The sequence below is a fragment of the Hyla sarda genome, chromosome 6 (genome assembly GCF_029499605.1).
Source record: "Hyla sarda isolate aHylSar1 chromosome 6, aHylSar1.hap1, whole genome shotgun sequence".
Taxonomy (NCBI): Eukaryota; Metazoa; Chordata; class Amphibia; order Anura; family Hylidae; genus Hyla; species Hyla sarda.
The window spans coordinates 100512188-100534493 of NC_079194.1; the positions used below are offsets into that span (position 1 = coordinate 100512188).

A 22306-nucleotide genomic window follows, 5' to 3' on the forward strand; every position below is an offset into this window, starting at 1 on the left:
ATTTAGACCTTTCATAAGAAATTACAAGAGTTGTTTTTGAGACCTTATTAAGCTCAAGAAAACCAAGTCCTAAGTGATGGCGGTAATCAGTGACTTACATATAATAGAACAGAAACTGGTCTACTTCTCCATAGCTCAAGTAGACATTAGCGTAGACTAGCTTAAAGTGTACCTGTCATTTGCAAACACTTTTTATATAATGTAGATAATACCATTACATGTATATCTGTAATTTACATTGGTTAAAAAATGTGTATATTTTTGGGTGAAAAAATGTTGTCCCTGTAGCTACTTCCAAATACAGGACATGAGGGTAGGAAAAGCAGGGCTCTGTGCAGGCTCCTGACTTGTCAATCATCCTGCTGTGTGAGCCAGGGGGCGTGTCACAGAGCCTCATTGCACAGAGCCCTGCTTGTCCAGCACACACTTCCTGTATTTGGTCTCTTTACAGAAGCACACAGGCAATAACTGCAGGGACAAAAACATACACATTTTTTTAACCAGTGTATATTGCAAATATACATATAATGTTATGTTCTACATTATATAAAAAGTTTTTCTAATGACAGATGTTTACGTAGATGTTCATTATCAGTGAATTTTTACTTATAATCATAGGGTGTTTGTGGATGTGAATTCTATCTGCAGTGTTTTCAAATTCCACCGATATGGAACTTGTACATCTGTCTGGATGGATCAGGACCCTTTATGGTGCCAAGCTAGATGAAGCTGGCTTTTGACAATACCCCAAAAAATAGAAGAAATCCTATACTTTCTAATGAATTGATAACCACAGAGAACCACCTTAAACATGTTTCCACTTGCAAGGTATCCCTACTGCTATGTCTAGCTCATAGAAGTATAGTGTAAGGTCTTCATTAAGGCCAAAATATTGTGAATGCTGTACTCATACACACGGCAAGCATCTAACAGCAGGAGTGAATGTAAACTATATGCAAAAGTGAGGATAGATTTCATGGAGTTGAAATTATAATAGAAATGAGAGAAAATCATCTGTTGGACATTCAGGTTTTACAGGTCTCTGTACTACTTATGTAACAATTATATAAAAGTGTTTCTTCCTATAAACATTTTGGAGAAAATACCAAGCATACACTGTTAATACTTGCAAAGCACCGAAGCGCTTATAAGCCAACTGGAAAAATGATGAACAGTTAAAACCTGTGACAAGAAAGCATCACTCATGTCAATACGCTACATATGATGTAGAGCACCTAAAATGCAGTGGATGGACTGCAAAAGTGGGACAAAAAAATAAAAAAATAAAATAAAGAATCAAGCAGCCAAACCACTTCACTGATGACGGCTCCAGACACATGAGAACCTAGAGGCACGTCCCGCAGGGGAGGGCTTACGAGAGACATTTTACGCACACAAAATATTAAAATAAATAACCTTAGACATAAATATTTTTCTATACATCACTTGGTATACAATCTATTTACATATGTACAAACGATGAGGAAGAGGTATTGCAACACAAGTCTTTATCCATCTGAACTTCTGATATCTTTTTATTTTTAAAGCACCTGGAAGAAAGATTAAAATTATTTTGTGTTTATCATGAAATAGCTATAGTCTATGCAGTGTCATTTCAAATACTAAAGGTGGTCATATAGCATGCATGCTTTCCATTTACATACGTCAATAGGGAGAGTGAAATAATCCACTCACTCCTGTGAGAACAAAGGATCAGGGGTGTTGAAATGTATTATGCCTGATCTTTCTTTTCTCCAACAATATCTGTTGGGAGGAACGTGGAACACTATACACATCAGATAGATGGACAGCCCCTCTAAAATTGGCAGGTTTGGTATACATGCTCTTGTGTATGGGCACCATTCAAGTAAACAGGACAACCCTGAACCTTGCACCACCACTACAAATTGGAAGTATATGATTGTATATAAAGTCTGAAGAGGCTGCAGACTTGTTGCCTCTTCATACAGTTAAAGGGGTATTCCAGGCAAAAACTTTTTTTTATATATCAACTGGCTCCGGAAAGTTAAACAGATTAGTAAATTACTTCTATAAAAAAATCTTAATCCTTTCAATAGTTATTAGCTTCTGAAGTTTTCTGTCTAACTGCTCAATGATGATGTCATGTCCCGGGAGCTGTGCTTGCTGGGAGAATATCCCCATAGGAACTGCACAGCTCCCGGGACGTGAGTCATCAGAAAGCAGTTTGACAGAAAAAAAAAACAACTCAACTTCAGAAGCTAATAACTATTGCAAGGATTAAGATTTTTTAATCAAAGTAATTTACAAATCTGTTTAACTTTCCGGAGCCAGTTGATATATTAAAAAAAGTTTTGGCCTGGAATACCCCTTTAATTTACTAGGTGTTAGGAGTAGGACTCCCACCAAAGTTGAAATGGTGAAAATGCAGTACAAATGCTTGCTACAATGCTTGTTGTGAGGACAAGCAGTATCATATAAATTTAAAGAGAACAGTGGCATGCCTACCATATTGAAAGGTTTCACAATTCTTTGGAGTCCTAGCAGGGGGGGGGGGGTCTGGGACCTAATTACTTTGAATCCCAATTCCATTATAATTATTGACACTACTGTGGGGCTATGTGGAGGAAGATCTTGGGTGTAGGTCTGACTAGATAAGCCACAACTAGATTTGCGAAATTTTGATATAGACATGGAATCCCTTTGTTCTGTAAAGTCTTAAAACCATTGACTTATTTTAACCGCTGAATGACATAGCCTATTTTGGCCTTAAGGACAATGGCCCATTTTTTCAAATTTGACCTGTCTCACTTCATTTTGGCCTTAAGCACTCAGACAATTGAATTTTTATGTTTTCGTTTTTCCCTCCTTGCCTTCTAAAAATCATGACTCTTTTATATTTTCATCGCCAGACTAGTATGAGGGCTTGTTTTTTGCATGACCAGTTGTCCTTTGTAATGACATCACTCATTATATCATAAAATGTATGGCGCAACCAAAAAACACTATTTTTCTGGGGAAATTAAAAAGAAAAACGCAATTTTGCTAATTTTGGAAGGTTTCGTTTTCACGCTGTAAAATTTACGGTAAAAATGACGTGTGTTCTTTATTCTGAGGGTCAATACGATTAATATGATTAATATTATTGTTGTGCTTAAAATAAATCACAAACTTTTTAACCAAATTTGTACGTTTATAATCCCTTTATTTTGATGAATGGGGGCTCATTTTTGCGTCATGATCTGTACTTTTTTTTTGATACCACATTTGCATATAAAAAACTTTTAATACATTTTTTATATTTTTTTTTAATAAAATGTATTAAAAAAGTAGCAATTTTGGACATTTTTTTTTAACTTCACGCCGTTCACCGTACTGGATCATTAACATTTTATTTTAATAGTTCGGACATTTACACATGCAGCAATACCAAAAATGTATATTAAATTTATTTTTTGCGCTTTTTGGGGGTAAATAGGAAAAAACGGACGTTTTACTTTTTTATTGGGGGAGGGGATTTTTCACTTTTTTTTACTTTTAATTTTAAATTTTTTTACATTTTTTTTTTACACTTGAATAGTCCCCATAGGGGAATATTCATAGCAATACCATGATTGCTAATACTGATCTGTTCTATGTATAGGACATAGAACAGATCAGTGTTATCGATCATCTTCTGCTCTGGTCTGCTCGATTTCAGACCAGAGCAGAAGACGCCGGGAGCCGGACAGAGGCAGGTGAGGGGACCTCCGTGCGGCGTTCTGAATGATCGGATCCCCGCAGCAGCGCTGCGGGCGATCAGATCATTCATTGAAAACGCATACTGCCGCAGATGCCGGGATCTGTATTGATCCCGGCATCTGAGGGGTTAATGGTGGACGCCCGCGAGATCGCGGGCGTCGGCCATTGCCGACGAGTCCCTGGCTGCGATCAGCAGCCGGGATCAGCCGCGCTCCGATGCCCGCGGTTATGTACAGGACCACCGCACCAGGACATACATTTACGTCCTGCGTCCTTAAGGGGTTAAAGGGGTACTCCCGTGGAAAACTTTTTTTTTATCAACTGTTGCCAGAAAGTTAAGCAGATTTGTAAATTACTTCTATAAAAAAAAATCTTAATCCTTCCAGTATTTTTTAGGGCTGTATACTACAGAAGAAATGCTTTTCTTTTTGGATTTCTCTTCTGTCACGGCCACAGTGCTCTTCTGACCTCTGCTGTCCATTTTAGTAACTGTCCAGAGCAGCATATGTTTGCTATGGGGATTTTCTCCTGCTCTGTACAGTTCCTAAAATGGACAGCAGAGGTCAGCAGAGAGCACTGTGGTCATGACAGAAGAGGAAATCCAAAAAGAAAAGCATTTCCTCTGTAGTATACAGCCCCTAAAAAGTACAGGAAGAATTAAGATTTTTTAATAGAAGTAATTTACAAATCTGTTAAACTTTCTGTCAACAGTTGATTTAAAAATAAAAAAGTTTTCCACGGGAGTACCCCTTTAAGTGCTAATAACTTTTGGATGCTTTAAGTTATCTAAATGATTTTGAGATTGTTTTTTCATGACACATTGTATTTTATTTTAGTTGTAAATTTTGGTAAAAACTGTTAGCTACCGTATGTGAAAAACTCAAAAATTTGGAAACAATTTAGAAAAATTAGCATTTTTCGAAATTTGACATTCTCTGCTTTGAAGAAAAAAATAATTCCACATAAGTAAGCTAATAATTCACATTTGCAATATGTCTAATTTATGTTGGTATTGTTTGGTAAATGTCCTTCTACCTTTTAGGATGACAGAGGGCTTAGAAGCTGAATTTGCAATTTTTAAAATTATCCCATGTGTGGGTCTATCTTGCACACAGGCTGAGAAATAAAGGCATGCCATATGGATTTTGGGGCCTTCTTTTTATTTCTTTGAAACTCTTCTGATCACTATAATACAACACTGCAGTACATCTGTATTGCAGCATAGTATTACTGTTGGTATATAATGACATTCAGCATTTGAGAGTCAGCCTATGGCTAGACCTCAGGGGCTACTGCGGCTGACTCGGAGGTGGGGATTTGGCCTCCAGTTGCCATGGCAACCATCAGAACCCCGCGATTGCATAGTGGGTATCCGATGGGTCACAGGGAAAGCCTGAGTGCCTACGGCATCTACAGGGTTAATTGTTAGGTTCGGAGCTCTGCTCCACCCCTGACAGTTGTGGCGGTGTTCGGCTGTGTATGACAACTGGCTCCTGCCACAAATTCTCCTACCACAAACGCTATGTGACGGGCATACCTGTAAAAGAGCATTTATTACTTTCCCGCTGTGAAGCGTATAAATGTCACATAGTGAGTGTCACGATTCGGCTGACAGGTTGTGGATCCACTGTGTCAGCGAGGGATTGGTGTGGACCGTGCTGGTGGACCGGTTCTAAGAGGCTACTGGTGTTCACCAGAGCCCGCCGCAAAGCGGGATGGTTTTGCTGCGGCAGTAGCAACCAGGTCGTATCCACTAGCAACGGCTCAACCTCGCTGACTGCTGAGAAGGCGTGGGACAGAAGGACTAGGCAGAGGCAAGGTCAGACGTAGCAGAAGGTCGGGGCAGGCGGCAAGGTTCGTAGTCAAGATGGATAGCAGGAGTTCAGGTAACACAGGCTTTGGACAACACTAAACGCTTTCACTGGCACAAGGCAACAAGATCTGGCAAGGGAGTACAGGGGCAGTGAGCAGATATAGCCAGGGAGCAGGTGGAAGCCAATTAAGCTAATTGGGCCAGGCACCAATCATTGGTGCACTGGCCCTTTAAGTCTCAGAGAGCTGGCGCGCGCGCGCCCTAGAGAGCGGAGCCGCGCGCGCCAGCACATGACAGCAGGGGACCGGGACGGGTAAGTGACTTGGGATGCGATTCGCGAGTGGGCGCGTCCCGCTGTGCGAATCGCATCCCCGACGGCCATGTCAGTGCAGCGCTCCCGGTCAGCGGGACCGACCGGGGCGCTGCAGGGAGAGAGACGCCGTGAGCGCTCCGGGGAGGAGCAGGGACCCGGAGCGCTCGGCGTAACAGTGAGAAGGGTTTAGGACTGATTCATTCCTTGACTCTCATGAACTCTATGGTGCTCTTCAAAATAATTGTGTAAAAAGCCACCATTAAATGGCCCACCCTCACTTACTGGACTTTGTCCATTTCTGTCCTTCAGCTTGGACAAAGCCATGATTTTATCAGCCATGATTTATATAAAAAGGAAATAAAAATTTCTTATGAAGTATATTAGAAAGGTTAATGTTTTGCCAAGATGTACAACATATAAAAAGTTTTTGTTTCTGACCCTGCCCATTTAAATAACACAGAGGGAGTTTTAGTGGTCTTCGTTCACCACCCATCCTTACCAGTTCTATAACAGCTGAACACGGAGGCCGCTTGCGGAGGACGGAATACATTTCCCACAATAACCACCACATTTTCCTGTGACTTTAGTTCCATCCTGAAATTGAAAAACATCATACATATTCATACAGTCTGTATGGTCTACACTTTTGAGTTCATCAGCTCCACAACTTAAGACTCAGTAAATTAATACAATGGATTAAAACTGATATAAAATATAGTAAAATGTAAGGTCTTACTGGTGATTTGGCTATTTCAGTAACTGCATAGTTGCCTTGCGACATCCATTTTGTTGTTTCTGATACAGAAAGGCCAGTTCCTTTAAGGTTGATGCTAAATCGACCCTATAAGAAAAGCAGTAAGATGTATGAGGTGAAATAAATTTGTCGGCCATATAAAAGTTATGACGAGGGGCAAGAATCCAAAAACAGCTGTCTACAGGTAGATGACAAGTCCTGTTGGTTGGCTCTGTTTCCAGTCCTTATCTCTTCTCTCCGGAAAAATATTCTAAGTTCATGTATGAAAAGAGTAAAATAGATCTTTGATCTGATCATCAATAAGCTTGAGAAGAGGAAGAATAAGAATTGGAAATAGAGCCGTCAAACTGCTTCTCTTACAGAATAGTAAGTCAAAACAAATAGGCTGCAGAAGTAAAACTAAATGTTTTTTTTCACCTAAAATACAAATCAATAATAAAAAATGCCTTTAAAGTTGTCCATAGTCTTTAAAGGGAATCTGTTAGCAGACTTAACCCCCATAAACTCTTAACACCCCTAAATAGGTGCTGGGGAACGTGTTTTATTTAATAGGCAAGCCTTTATTGTGTCAATATGATTCTTGTGGATTTACTTGAGGTCACCCACTAAAACCCCAATGGTCATCTTGTCTAAAGGGAACCAGAGATCCATACTGGACAACCATAGACGTAAGATATTTTAAGCAGATGTTGGCATATTTAAGGACTACCACATACATTATATTGTTTGCATCAGAACACAGAGAACAAATTTGTCATGTCTATGATGTCAGAAGAAAGTGCTACATCAGAGCTTCCCAAACTATGTGCAGCGGCACCTTGGGGAGCCATGGATGGCTTCCAAGGGCGCTGCACCTGCCAGGGGAACACAGGTAGAAAAGATGCAGAGCAAGTGTTTATAGGATGTTGTTAACAGTGATCGTTTGCAGTTCATAAACACCCGCGCTGTGAAAAAAAGAGGCGCTGCGGGCCACTCCAGGATGACAATGGAAGTCCCGTCCTCCTGACTGGAACTTCTGTTGAACCACAGCTAGCCCACAGCTTCTCTACCATGACTTACTTACCAGGCTGCCTGCTGGGAGAGAAGAGATGCAGAGGGGAGGAGAGGGCAGTGTGCTGGGAGAACAGAGCAAAGCTTCAAGGGAGCACTGTAACAGGTGAGTTTTATTTTTATTTTTCTACAACAAGGCGGCTTAATCCGAATACAGTGGACCTAATACATCAGACGGAACCTAATATAACTGGGGGCCCTAATATTATAGGGACCTAATACAACAGAGGGGCCTAATACAACACACATTATAAAACAAAGTTGGCCTAAGACAATGGCAGGGGGTACTAAAACAGAGGACCTAATACTACAGGGGACCTTATACAGGGGACCTAATACCAGTGGCGTAGCTATAGAGGTCTCAAAGGGAAAAATTGAAACCCCAGCCACTCACTGGCAGGGGATTTAATTTCAGAAACTTAACTGTGGTCTGGGGCGCCGTGGCTGTGTGTGTGGTTGTGGTGGACTGGTGGCGACAGGCAGCAGCAGGGCTCTGCGCATCATGATTTATGATCCATGAGTGATGATGACATAGAATAAACCTTTGGGGAGGGTTAAATTACCTGCTTCGGCTCCTAGCTAATGTGTGCGTATCAAGCTAGGGACGTTGCTGCTGAATGTTCTGTGATAAAGCTGTCATGTGACCAATAGAGCAAAGCAGCAGCAAGCTACGTTCCTTGTGTGACTGGAGTATGGCGGAGCATGGTGGAGGATGCTGATCTGAGCTAGAAAACAAGGTCAGAGTCAGTCAGGACTGAGAGGAGCGCAGAGGCGCGTTTCAGTGTGGGTCTGTGCATCGTGATTTGTAATGCACGGTAAGTGACAAAGTGCTAAAATGCAGCTTTGCGTGTGACAAAAATCCTTGCACCGGGGCTGATAACAGTTGTGTTCATGTTCAGATGATGCGTGTATGTGTGATATATGTATGTATGAATGATGTGTGTACAATAGATGTGTGTTTGTATAATAGATGTATGTATCATACATCTCTCATACAAACATACACACATCTATAATATATATACACATCTATCATACACACAATCTATCATACATACAACAGTCATCAGGAAAATGAAGGAGATCGGATCCAGCTCAGTGCAGGTAAGATCAGGTTTAATCCATAGGACAAGGAAGGAACAAGTACAGTCATATACACATACAACAGTCATATACACATCTTTCATTCATTCATTCATTCATTCATACATACATATATCCATACATATACTGTACATTAATGCGGAGGGATGGGGGTCAAGGGGCGATGTAAAACTGGAGGACTTAGGGGTCTGGTGGGGGGCAGGTGGAGTGTAACGGAGGAGCCGGGAAGAAGACTTATGGATCTGGGGGGGGGGGGGTGCAACAACGTATTATTATTATGGGCACAGTGTGTGGCAGGGTTATATTCAGAAGGTGGTTTGGGCCCAGGGCACATTGTGCACTGTGGTTTCTAGCTACGCCCCTGCCTAATACTTCAAGGGACCTTATACAACAGGGGGCCTCATACTACAACAGGGGACCTAATACAATGGGGGGGGCTAATACTATTACAGGGGGCCTAATACAACACGGGGGACTTATGCTACAACAGGGCATCTAGATGCTACAGGGGGACCTTATACTGCAGAGGGTCAAATACTACAGGGGGACAAGAGGTGTCCCTAATTACTATATGGAGTACAGTGTGAGGCCTAAATACTATATGAAAGGTCAGAGGGGACCTATGTCACGACATGTTCCAATCCAACAGTTGCAGCTCACATAGAGATGCTTACATCTTTATGCATGCTGCAAATGTTGGATAGGCATATGTCTTTAGGAAGCCTTGGAAAAATGTTGATGCACTAAGGGATTAGTAACCCAAAAAAGCTTTGGAACCTCTGTATTACAGTAAAGGTGGCCATATATTAGACAGATGCAGACACAGCCATACACATTTTAGTCCATAATGGCCATAAAAGGTGTTCAAACTGGTCATACATGATCAGTAATAGTGGGTGAAAATTTTAAACATAGCCTATTTTGTCAGCTAAAGTTATCGATTATTTTACCTGGCGAATGATCCTTTTAAAAGAAATTGTCTGCTTTTATAATCTTTAATCTAATGTGTATTGGTACCTTAGAGTACCTGTTTAGGGGATAAAAGCCTGGAGCTGTTGGTGGTTGCCAAACTTTATTTTCTTTCTCAGCCAAGTTTTAAGAAGGCAAGAGGCACAGCCGGGCACACCTACTTGCTCACTCTTACCTCCTAGCCCCTCTTTCACTGATCTACAAAGTGTCTGTCAGGGAGGTGCTATGAGTTGGGAGTGAGCAAAGAGGCATGTTGGGATGTGGCACTTGAGCAGTTTGGCATTGCCTCCTTGACTCTTTGCTGAGAAATAAAACTAAGATTTTACAGGTTCAGCAAACACCATCAGCTCCAGGAATAGGATAGTGTGATTTTTACACCCTAACATCTAACTAGTGATCAGATGGAGGGAGTACAGTGAGAATTCTTTAGTTTTTGCTTATCTATACCATATAGATAAGTTTTTCTCAACCTGATATCACCCTGCTAATATTCACCATACCCCATTGGATGTACAACACATTCACTTTCCATACTCCTATACTACAAGATCCCAAATAACCAATGTATTTTCATGCCACATGTCAACAGATAACTGATTTCTGTCTATTTCCTACATAAATACTGTAACTGAACACAGTATGATTAGGGAAATGTGCATTTCATATCCATAACTATAGTTTCTTACCTGAGGGCACTTTGCTGCACTGTAACAGTCCCCAGCTGTGGCGAACGGAACAGGTCGTCCATCAACAGTACGTGCAAACTGCAGATCTGTTGCTGCAGAGAGAGAAAACATAAATCGATTCAACATGTGTAGCTAGTGAGAAGCGATGATGACTACATACAGTGGATATTATAGTATTCTGTAGCACATCAACTGAGCTATCAGATACTGTGTATGGGTTAGAGGCTACTTTTGGTTTTATTTATTCAATGAAAGTAACTGCCCCAGGGGTGGGAGAATCTTTTGATGATGTGGACATAGTGTTTGTTGAGATCACTGGTCGAATTCTCTAAATGTAATTGTTTGCTTTCTTTCCTGTGCATCTGGTCCAGACCTTCTTCAAGACCTTTTTCTGCTACAACATGCCATCTGCTACTTTAGTCTTGTCCTTGCTACTGCCCTTAATATTGTGCCTGTGTTACTGTCCCGTGAGCCATATAATCTTTACTCCTGCTGTACCCCCTTGTACTTGGCTTGTTGCCCCCCATTTACTATGCCTATTGCCTTCTTTAGCTTTACCTGCTTGCCCCTTGTACTACAGTATGTCCACTATCCCCAACTCTATACTCTTGCCCATCACTGTCCCAGGTCTGTCTTGCTCCCACAAGGTCTGATGCTGTACAAGAAGAATTGACAATGAGCATCTATTCGTACGTCACTTCTTCCTCTGAGAGAGTGCTTCACATATTATATTTTTTGCCATCATTTTCAACAAACCCCTAAAGGGGTACTGCTCTACTTAAAAACATATCCTCTATCCGCAGAATGGTGCCCTGTCTCTCCCTGTGCATCGGAGCACTGGAGATACAGTATACAGTACTCGTGTATCTCCAGTGCTCCCATACAGAATACATGAATTGCGTGCCCCACACCCCTACATGTATAGGAAAAAAGTGGCTGCATGTGTTTTAGAGATTGTGGGTGGGGGGGGGGGGGGGGGGGTCCAAAGGTCAGGAACTGTCCAGAGCAGGAGGGGTTTGCTATGGGATTTGTTCCTGCTCTAGAGAGTTCCTGGCATGGACAGGAGTGGAAGCAGCAAGCACTGTGGTCAGACTAGATAAAAACTATACAACTTCCTCTGGAGCATACAGCAGCTGATAAGTCCTGGCTTAAGATTTTTTAAATATAAGTAATTTACAAATCTGTATAACTTTCTGGCACCAGCTGATTTAAAAACATTATTTTTCCTCTGAAGTTCCCTTTCAATTGTATCTGTGTGGGGTCCGCAGTACATTAAACTGTATTTGAATCCTCAGGACAGACAGGGCAACGTCCTGGTACTAGGCACCTAGCCCACAAGCCCCTAAGAGGTGACCTATATATCCAATTAGTAAATCTGACAGTATATAGTAGTAAAACATGCAGTGAATCAATAAGAGGATGTTCTATACAGCATCCATATATCCACAGTCTGATCAGCTCCACCCATAATTGTGCCACACTGCATGTATGGCATACTCTGTACTGGGTACAGGCTCACATTATACACATTTTGGACTCACTTATAATTTGTAAAGTTGTCAGATCCAGCCGCACTTTACTAAAAGTGGAAAACCCAGCTGCTGTATAGTCTCTTTTACATGGACAGTCTTCTCTTCTGCTCCCATTGTATGGACATTCTGTTGGGTTCTGTAATCTGCAACAAAATATTATACAGCTTATATATTACTGAGCTACAGTAGGGATCAAAAGTTTGGGCACCCCAGGTAAAAATTTGTATTAATGTGCATAAAGAAGCCAAGGAAAGATGGAAAAATCTCCAAAAGGCATCAAATTACAGATTAGACATTCTTATAATATGTCAACAAAAGTTAGATTTTATTTCCATCATTTACACTTTCAAAATAACAGAAAACTAAAAAATGGCGTCTGCTAAAATTTGGGCACCCTGCTTAGTTAATATCTTGTACTGCCCCCTTTGGCAAGTATCACAGCTTGTAAACGCTTTTTGTAGCCAGCCAAGAGTCTTTCAATTCTTGTTTGAGGTATCTTTGCCCATTCTTCCTTACAAAAGTCTTCCAGTTCTTTGAGATTTCTGGGCTGTCTGTCACACACTGCTCTTTTAAGGTCTATCCATAGATTTTCAATTATCTATGGATTATTGAGGTCAGGAGATTGTGAAGGACATGGCAAAACCTTCAGTTTACCCCTCTTGATGTAATCCCCTGTCGATTTCGAGGTGTGTTTAGGATCATTATCCATTTGTAGAAGCCATCCTCTCTTTAACTTCAGCTTTTTCACAGATGGCATCAAGTTAGCATCCAAAATTTGCTGAAATATTATTGAATCCGTTTTTCCTTCTACTCGTGAGATGCTCCATGTGCCAAAGGCTCCAATACAACTCCAAAGCATGATTGATCCACCCCCATGCTTAACAGTTGGACAGAGGTTCTTTTCATTAAATTTTGTTCCCCTTCTTCTCCAAATGTACCTTTGCTCATTCCGGCCAAAAAGTTCAATTTTAACCTCATCGGTCCACAGAACTTGTTTCCAAAATGCATCAGGCTTGTCTGTATGTTCATTTGCAAAGTTCAAATGCTGATTTTTATGGTGAGGATGTAGAAGAGGTTTTCTTCTGATGACTCTTCCATGAAGACCATATTTGTACAAGTATTTCTTTATAGTGGAATAGTGTACCACAACTCCAGTGTCTGCCAGATCTTTCTGGAGGGATTGTGCAGTCAAACGTGGGTTTTGAATTGTTTTTCTCACAATCCTGCGAGCTATTCTGTCTGATATTTTTCTTGGTCTTCCAGATCTTGCTTTAACTTCCACTGTTCCTGATGACTGCCATTTCTTAATTACATTCCGAACAGAGGATATTGACATCTTAAAACGTTTTGCTATCTTCTTATAGCCATCTCCAGCTTTGTGAGCGTCAACTATTTTCAGTTTCAGATTTCTAGACAACTGCTTAGAAGAACCCATGGTGCTGATTGTTGGGGCAAGGTCAGATGAGTCTGGGCATTTAAAACTTTTGAGATTGACATCACCTGGTCTTCCCAAATGATGATTGAGAACAATCCACGACACTGGCAGGTCTCAGCTTTGCAAAGGGAGCAGTGCATGCTATAAATTCTGCAGGGTGCCCAAACTTTTGCAGACGCAATTTTTTTGTTTTCTGTTATTTTGAAAGTGTAAATGATGGAAATAAAATCTAACTTTTGTTGACATATTATAAGAATGTCTAATCTGTAATTTGATGCCTTTTGGAGAATTTTCCATCTTTCCTTGGCTTCTTTATGCACATTAATACAAATTTTTACCTTGGGTTTTCCATGTCATACTGTATTTTTGTATTGAGGGTTTTATAAAAGCAGTCAACTGAATACCGAATAGACACGTGGCTTGGAGAGATATGTATAGGTCATTAATACATTTGGTTCAAATAATTGTAACAACCTCGTCTACTACTGCGTAAAAAATGCTAGACATAATAAATGTGTGCCAATGTGTCAGGGTATGTTATGATGGGGAATGGATTGGGGCAACTTCTACCAGGTAATTTTCTATTGGTGGCTGTGATTTACAGTAGATATGCAATGAAATTTCACCATCAAGAAAGTAATTGTCACCATCCAGAGACTACTAGTCAGTGCAGCACACAATACAATATTTCAGTCATACCTGTAGCCAAACACCTCGGAGTAATTTTCTGCCTCATCACTTATGAGAGTCACATACTCCTTAGGGCTGTCTGACTGCATCCCGGAACAATAAACCTGAAAAAAAAAAAATAGTTATTGGTGAGAGAGCGCCTGCAGCCGTCTATAAATAAAAGAAAACACCGAACATCATGAAACATGCTGCATGAAAGATGAAGTTACCTTTATTACTTTTTCTTGCACTGCTATATAGTGTTCGCCATCTTTGCTAATGCTCTGGAGTCTTTTGATGTCTTGACAACTTTGCGGTAACTCGCCTGAAAAATAGATGATTTTTTGTTTTCAGTGAGCATATGAAAATAAATTGCGTAAATTGTAGGAGAGTAGAAGAATATGGTTGCTTTCTTTTAAAAACAGGGCCACTCTTGTCCATAGGCTGTGTCTGGTATTGCAGCTTAGTCCAATCCACTTAAAGGGGTACTCCACTGGAAAACCTTTTGTTTTTAAATCAACTGGTAACAGAAAGTTAAACAGATTTGAAAATTACTTCTATAAAAAAAATCTTAATCCTTCCAGTACTTATCAGCTGCTGTATGATCCACAGGAAGTTCTTTTCTTTTGGAATTTCCTTTCTGTCTGACCACAGTGCTCTCTTCTGACACCTCTGTCCATTTTAGGAACTGTCCAGAGTAGGAGCAAATCCCCATAGAAAACCTATCCTGCTCTGGACAGTTCCTAAAATGGGCATAGATGTCAGCAGAGAGCACCGTGGAACTTCCTGTGGATTATAACTGCAGCTGATAAGTACTGGAAGGATTAAGATTTTTTAATAGAAGTAATTTAACTTTCTGGTACATTTAAAAATAAAATGTTTTCCAGTGGAGTACCCTTCAAAGGAGAACTCCGGAATATAAAAATTGTCGCCCATACCGCCGGCAGTAAAAAAATAAAGATGTACATATCTTCCTCCACTCCCCCGGGGCCTCCGGTAACCGGCTCCGGTCTCCGCCGCGATCCGCTTCCTGGTTGCCGGTAGTCGGATGAATCATACTGCGCTCAGCAAATCACCAGCCGCAGCGAAGTAAGACTCGGCCGGCGATAGGCTGAGCGGCAGTGTGAAAACGCTTCAGGACACAAAATTCTTCACTACAACAGCACCTGTGGCCGGGCCGAAAACGTCACACTGCCGCTCAGCCTATAGCCAGCCGAGTCGGGACTTCATTGCGGCCGGTGATTGGCTGAGCGCAGTAAGACTCTCCGACCACCGGCAACCAGGAAGAGGATCACGGCGGAGGCCGGAACCAGTTACCGAAGGCCCCGAGGGTAGCGGAGGAAAGTATGTACATCTTTATTTTTTTATTGCCGGCACTATGGGGGACAATTTTTATGTTCTGGAGTTCTCCTTTAAATAAAGTTGAGCTGCTGGAAAGAACTACACAACTTTCTCTGGAGCATATGACAGCTGATAAGTACTGGAAGGATAAAAATTTGTAAATAGAAGTAATTTACAAATCTGTAAATTTTCTGGCACCAGTTCATTTGAATTTTTTTTTCCCCCACCAGAGTACCCCTTCTTGTGACAGTCATTATGTCATGTTTTAAATGTGTCAATGCAGAGGATATGGAGTATTTGGTTCTATTCTCCTATGTTATTTAAATGAAATCTACTTACAGTCATGAGGATTGTAGCACGGCCTCCTCTCCTCTGGTCTTATATCCATAGAGCACATGTTGCTGGGCGAGTCATTGTTGGTTAAGCACTGCACAGAACGCTGCAGAAAACCAACTCCACAGGTAACAGAGCACTGCAAATATATGCAAGGATGAAGAATGACCATGGTAAGTAATTTGTTATTACTTATTTATATAGCACCCTTGGTTCCAGGGCACTTTACATTTTATAAGGATTAAAATACACAATACAGACGAAAATACAGTGAACGTGACACTGGTGCCTGGTTTTATCACCCGGCACAGAATAACCTAGTGCTTGACAACTCTTTTCTGTTTTCTGCCAATAATGCACAGGATGACCAATAGCAAAGTGGATAAAACAACCAGGCCTCATAACAGTCCCAGAATCTGCCTTTTTGATACGTACGTCTTTGTATCTATCTCAGCCTTGCACGGCTGTTGTTGTATCACATAGTATGATAGTATTATCCAAACATCCTTATACTCACCTTCCCCCAGTTGCCCACCCTCCATGAAGCCATAACAGGACATTCTCCTAAGAAGCAGCTCTGCATATTGCTAGGTTGGGTTCCTGGGCAATTCGCAGAGCTCTGGTAGCCGTACTCATAATGGTCTTTCGCTGAATATACTTCACTGCATGACACAAGTCTCTGCCGATAGCCCATGCCGCATGTCACTGAACACTGAAAATACAAAACCATACATGTAAGGTGAAAAATCATGGCTGCTGACTTAGAACCAAAACAATCTTTCCTGACATGTCTGCATCAGTATACATAGGTGTTTCCCATGAAATAATTTTTTTTCCTATACTTCCCTCAGTTATTCCTCTTGATAACCTGTAAATAAACTGACAACTGGGTGTTACCTTTTTCCTTAGGCTAAGTTCACATTGACATTGGCCCTGATTTACTAAAATCATAATATAATAATATACAATAAATGAGTGTTCTTTCTGGAGTGTTTTAGATTTCACTTCTCTTTTTCTGGGAGCTGATTTACTAATGTGTCGCATGTGTCGGTTCATTTTCTGTCGCATATTTTTTTTGTGTCGCACGGAAAAATGTGTCGCACATACTCCGTGTTAAAATAAAAAAATAAAATCATGGGTATAGAATACAAATCATCAATAGCATGTGCCAAACCAAACAAGCAAAACACAAGATTTAACGGGAATTAAGCAACAAAATAGAACAAAAACTTTTTATGGACTTAGACCATCTAATTTAGGAGTTTAATAACATCCCAACCCCACAAAAAAATATCTACATACCGTATTTATCAGCGTATAACACACATTTTTTAGGCAAAATTTTTTAGCCCAAAGTCTATCTGCGTGTTATACGTCGATAAGCCACTGCAGTTCAATGATTTAAAGCGGGCGCTTTAAATCAATGAACTGCAGCGGCTTTTGCAGGTCCAGAGACCTGCTGTCGCTGCCTGATTCTCTGCCCCTGCCTATCCTGGGGTCCAGAGACTGCCGGCGCCGCTGCCCCATTGCTTCCCCCCATCCCCGGTTTTTCTGACCCAGCAGAAGCCCCCAGGAAAGGCAGGGGGAGAGAGGCCGTTGCTGCCCGCTTCTCTCCCCCTACCTTTCCTGGGGTCTAGAGCCCTGCTGCCGCCGCTTCTCTCCCCCTGGCTATCGGTGCCGCTGCCCCATTGCCGGTGCCGCTGCCCCATTGCCTCCCCCTTTCCCGGTTTTATAATTACCTGTTGCCGGGGTCGGATCCGCGCTGCTTCTGGCTCCGGTGTGGCGTCTCCGGAGTCATTGCTATGCGCTGCGCAATGACGAGTGATGTTGCGTTGAAGACGTCACTCGTCATTGACCCTCGCAGAGCAGAGCAACGACACAGGAGACGCCACACCGGAGCCAGAAGCAGCGCGGACCGACCCCGGCAACAAGTACTTATAAAACCGGGGATGGGGGAGGCAATGGGGCAGCGGCGCTGATAGCCAGGGGGAGAGAAGCGGCGTCAGCAGGGCTCTAGACCCCAGGAAAGGCAGGAGGAGAGAAGCGGGCAGCGACGGCCTCTCTCCCCCTGCCTTTCCTGGGGGCTTCTGCGGGGTCAGAAACAGTGTATCGGGGTATACTCATGCACACACACGCACCCTCATTTTACCAAGGATATTTGGGTAAAAAACTTTTTTTTACCCAAATATCCTTGGTAAAATGAGGGTGCATGTCATAGGCCGGTGCGTGGAATACCCCGATAAATACGGTATAAATATATATATATATATATATATATATATAAAAATACAATTAAAGGCATATTTTAAAGTTTAAAATGCATTGCATATTCTAAAAAATGAAAAAAAGATAATAGTTTAAGCACTCCCCACCACGTTAAGCTGTGCCTTTGCCAAAATCACTCGCTTTTGGTAGCTTTTACACATCCTCTTGGCTGTCGATTATCCTGTGAGCCAAACTCACGCTTTTTCAGGAATGATTTTGGAAGTACAATTCTTTGGTTAACCATGCCCATTTTTTTGTAATAAAGAAACACTCCGAGTGTTCTCAAAAGTGTAGGTTGTGTGGTGTAAAATTTGGGTGCAAAATTAGTCGCACAGATGGTGTGACAAAAATTTAGGCGCATAAACCGAGAAAAAAAGGTGGTTGGACTTTTTTTTTCTTCTTCTTGAGCAGAACAGGGATCCGGTAGTTTAGTAGCAAAAAAATGTTTTTTTCCTCCGCTAAACTTCCGTCTTTCTGACAGATTACTGATGGAACTCTGAATAGCGGAGTCCTATCGGCAATGTGAACAAGGTGTTCATGGTGCCCCACAGTTATTATTTTATGGGGGATACAAGTATTAGGTAACATGTCAAGAGAGCTGGCTGACCCTCTCTAAATAAACTCAATGAATTTTATGTCATAGAATAGAATTACACAACATCATGACCAGTACCTCAGACCACTCCCCAGTTATCCAGATGTATTCACAAGACTGTAGGTTACAGCTATCTACATCAGATGGCCTGCTGTTATCATCACATTCGAAGGCCGGGACTTCTTCCTTATCTGTTTTGGTGCAGTAAACTTTACGGTAGCGGAATCCTCCATCACAAGTCTTGCTGCACTGCAAAAGAAAAGAAAAAATAGTTTGGGAATTTAAGATGGCTGCTAAATGTTTCTGCATTAGTTTTTTCATTATACTCATTGGCCCTCATTTACTATTGCAAACCCGACATGTTTTGTTGGTTTGTGCGCCAGATTCTGTTGCATTGCGCCAGATTCTGTCTCATTGCGCCAGAAATTCTGTCTTTGCCAGAATTTGTGCCGGAATTGAAAAAACCCACACTAACTCTCCATTATGCTAAGAAAATCCGAAAAAGGGGCGTGACTGCCGGTAAAAGGCGGTGTGGTCTCCGAAAAGGGGCGTGTTCCCGACATTTTCACAAAAACCCAACTGATTTACTAAGGTTTCCACATAAAATGTGGTGGATCTCAGCTGAGGAAAACCGTAAAGATCAGAGCATGTGTAAAGAAAGCAAAATGTAGGGAAAAGTGCAAAATGTAGGGAAACCTTAGTAAATACCGTGTAAAATAAATTGTAGGGAATTAAAACCCACAAAGAAACCTACACTCCACTCTTAGTAAATAAGGGCCATTATATTTGACAAATATTTAATAAATGGTACTTTAGTTCCTCCACAGTTAAGTCTTACAGAATCAATAAGAGTCACCAACATTTACAGGACAATACACAGTGCACAGTACTGTTAAAATTTGTTAAAATTGTTTACTTAAAGGAAAAGGGTAACCTGTTCACCTGCACTATAACCTGATACAACGGGTTAAAGTGCGGGTGAACAGGATACCAATGTGGGGTATCGGACTGCTATATCTACCTGCAGTCCGGAGCCCCGATCCTCCAAAGGTCCCCCTTCTTCCAGTGCTGACTTGCGCTTTGAGACGGGCCCGCCGACTGGATTTAAATATTCATAAGCGCTGGTCATGTGAGCGCTCGTGCCTACTGAGGACTCATGTGACTGACACTTATGAATATTTAAATCCAGCCGACAGGCCTGCTTCAAAGCGCAAGTCAGCGCTGGAAGAGGGGGACCTTCGGGGGATCGGGGCTCCGGACTGCAGGTAGGTATAGCAGTCCGAGAGCCCGCATCAGTCCCCTGTTCACCCGCACTATAACCTGTTGTATTGTTTTCCTTTAAAGATCTTTTTAATTGTACTACTTCACACCAGATAGACTCTACATCTACTATTGAAAACCAAATTACAATTTGCATCCAGATATTTAGCAATCTACATATAAAGTTAATCCGAGTGACAACACCCATTTTAACCCATTTTCCTCTGCAGAATTCACAATTCTACTTCAGAGCTCAGATCATCTTATAGTACTGCATGTTGGTTCAAAGTCTACTCAGATTCTGCTCTGCAAGTACTTTACACTGATGTAAAGCACTCCTTCCATGTATTAAAAGGAATACTGCACATACGGTACTGTAGAGGTGGTCCATGTGGCTGCTATGGGGCCCTTGGATAAAGGGGTCCCAGCCTGGTTTTATCTCATTCCTTTTGTGATGTCCCAGAACGGGATATAGTCCCGTACAGTACTTAGGCCCTGTCAGGTTGAGTCCCTCTGTGTCCAAGGGGCTCTCCTGCAGTGTCTCCCCCATTGTGTTATCTGTATATTAGATGTGTTAGGTATAAAGGACCTTTGAGTTAGTCACATGATGTTGTTGTCACATGTTTGTTACCCAGGGAGCACCAGCTAACCAGGTGACCTGCATCTTGACCTATGGGCTTCTTGCTCAGCTCCCCTTTATAAGAGGGGCAGCCATTACAATCTCGCCCTTATGACTCCTGCTGAGATACAGTAAAGACCAGATGTCTCAGAGCCAGTGTCCAGCACATCTAGGGGCCTCAAGCCTACCCAGCAGCCACATGTCAGTAAGTCAAGTCATCTATGTCTGCTGTCACTACCTATAGTCAAGTCAAGTCTTTAGTCATGTCTATTATAGTCCTGAGTTGAAGTCTGTCCAAACACTGCAAGTCCTAGCAAGCTGCAAGATCCCCTCTGGGTTACTGGTCACCTCTCTAGGATTCTGGCCTAGCTGTAAAGACTATTACCATCTGTCTACCTCAGTAAAGCTACCGTTAACCCTAACTTGGTCTTGGACTTTATATCATTTGGTGGTGAGTTCCTGTGCAGGGATCTGGCATCCACAATATCCACAGACCCTTTAGTGGAACACATTGTGTGAGATGGGAAAGATATCTATCACATGAAGACCTACAGGAAATGAGTAACCTGGAAGTTGATGCAGAGATCCAAACACCAGGGAAGACCACGCCATTTCAACATGTATATATGGAGGGGTGATATGAAGGTACACTATTTCCTGAGGAAGGGGGTAATTATAGTAAGACCCCTGAAATGTATTGACATTTATATAAGTTTTTATGTGGGCACAGAATCAAAGACTTTTCATATTACTATCTAATATACTTCATAAAATGTAATCTTTTATAGAAATCATGGCTTATAAAAATGACCATTAGGGGTTTCCCTACCGTCCAAAACATAATCCTTTCCAGCTGCAGTATCATCTTTGTCCCAATTGAAGCACAGGCATGGACAAAGTCCAGGAAGTGCTCAATCCTGTCTATCAGACTGCAGCATGAAAACAGAGAGGAGGGGTTACAGAGCTGCCTCCAGTGATTAGATGAAGAGACACAGCACTGCACAGCAGACTCAGGGAGGAAGTAACTGCATAGTTAGTGAGAGCGGGTTCAGTGCTTTCCTTGGACATGCTCCTTCCTGAGCAGTGGATGCCAGAATGAGTGAGCAGCAGAATACTAGAAGCTAGATACATAAAAAAGACATGTAGAGCATCTGCCTGATTTAATTACATATATATATATATATATATATATATATATATATATATATATATACACACACATTATTCTATTCTGTAAAATGGCAGGTACACTTTAAGGAGGTAAAGATTTTATTGGATCTTTCATTGGTCAAGATGCAATGAACTTGTGGGTTGGCGATAACATCTGTATCTGTGAGATAAGCAGACGGGGTTGATGTGATATATAGGAACACATCCCGTACACAGAGTGAGTACTATCTGGCTTAACATATTTGTTTTGGCTGAAAACCGTTGAAAATAGCGCATATATCCTGAATGGGGTCTCAAGGTGACTTTGTTTTCCCATAGAAATCTATGGGGCCCCTGCTCCTGTAAACAGTATATGCCACCAGCATTTGGCGGGATGTTGATGGATCCAGCTAATGGGAGCACTGAGATAGTGTGAACCTACCCTAATCTACACTCAACCCTTGGACCTGATTTTGGAAAAGGAATTGTTGAATTTGGTGGATGTGGCACACCTGGAAACCATTTATATTTTATTATGTGCTTCACTGGAGATAAAGGTGTAAAGGTTGAGACAAGTGACACATTGGACAACCTGACACCCCCCCCCCCCCCCACACCCACTGCGGGTGAGTAATTCCTGCAATTTTCTCTTCTTTATATTTCCTTTATTTGTATCCTGTCTACAGGAGCTTTGACTAA

General features: G+C 41.7%; 1 protein-coding gene across 6 annotated transcripts in view; it reads right to left on the reverse strand.

Annotated features, from left to right (window-relative positions):
- Window positions 1-276: 276 nt before the first annotated feature.
- Window positions 277-22306, reverse strand: part of ADAMTS9 (ADAM metallopeptidase with thrombospondin type 1 motif 9) — a 267952-nt gene continuing 245922 nt past the window's right edge. For 5 of the 6 annotated variants that reach the window (XM_056524547.1, XM_056524546.1, XM_056524548.1 and 2 more), the window contains 10 exons: window positions 18658-18828; window positions 16237-16431; window positions 15726-15858; window positions 14276-14370; window positions 14076-14170; window positions 11951-12084; window positions 10410-10501; window positions 6583-6687; window positions 6346-6440; window positions 277-1550 (listed from right to left, as the gene is read on the reverse strand). In XM_056524547.1, coding sequence (XP_056380522.1) covers window positions 6351-6440; window positions 6583-6687; window positions 10410-10501; window positions 11951-12084; window positions 14076-14170; window positions 14276-14370; window positions 15726-15858; window positions 16237-16431; window positions 18658-18828 — 1110 coding nt within the window. In that variant the 3' untranslated portion in view covers window positions 277-1550; window positions 6346-6350. Of the gene's footprint in view, window positions 1551-6345; window positions 6441-6582; window positions 6688-10409; window positions 10502-11950; window positions 12085-14075; window positions 14171-14275; window positions 14371-15725; window positions 15859-16236; window positions 16432-18657; window positions 18829-22306 lie in introns of those variants that run through there. The other variant, XR_008844950.1, reaches the window with a different exon arrangement.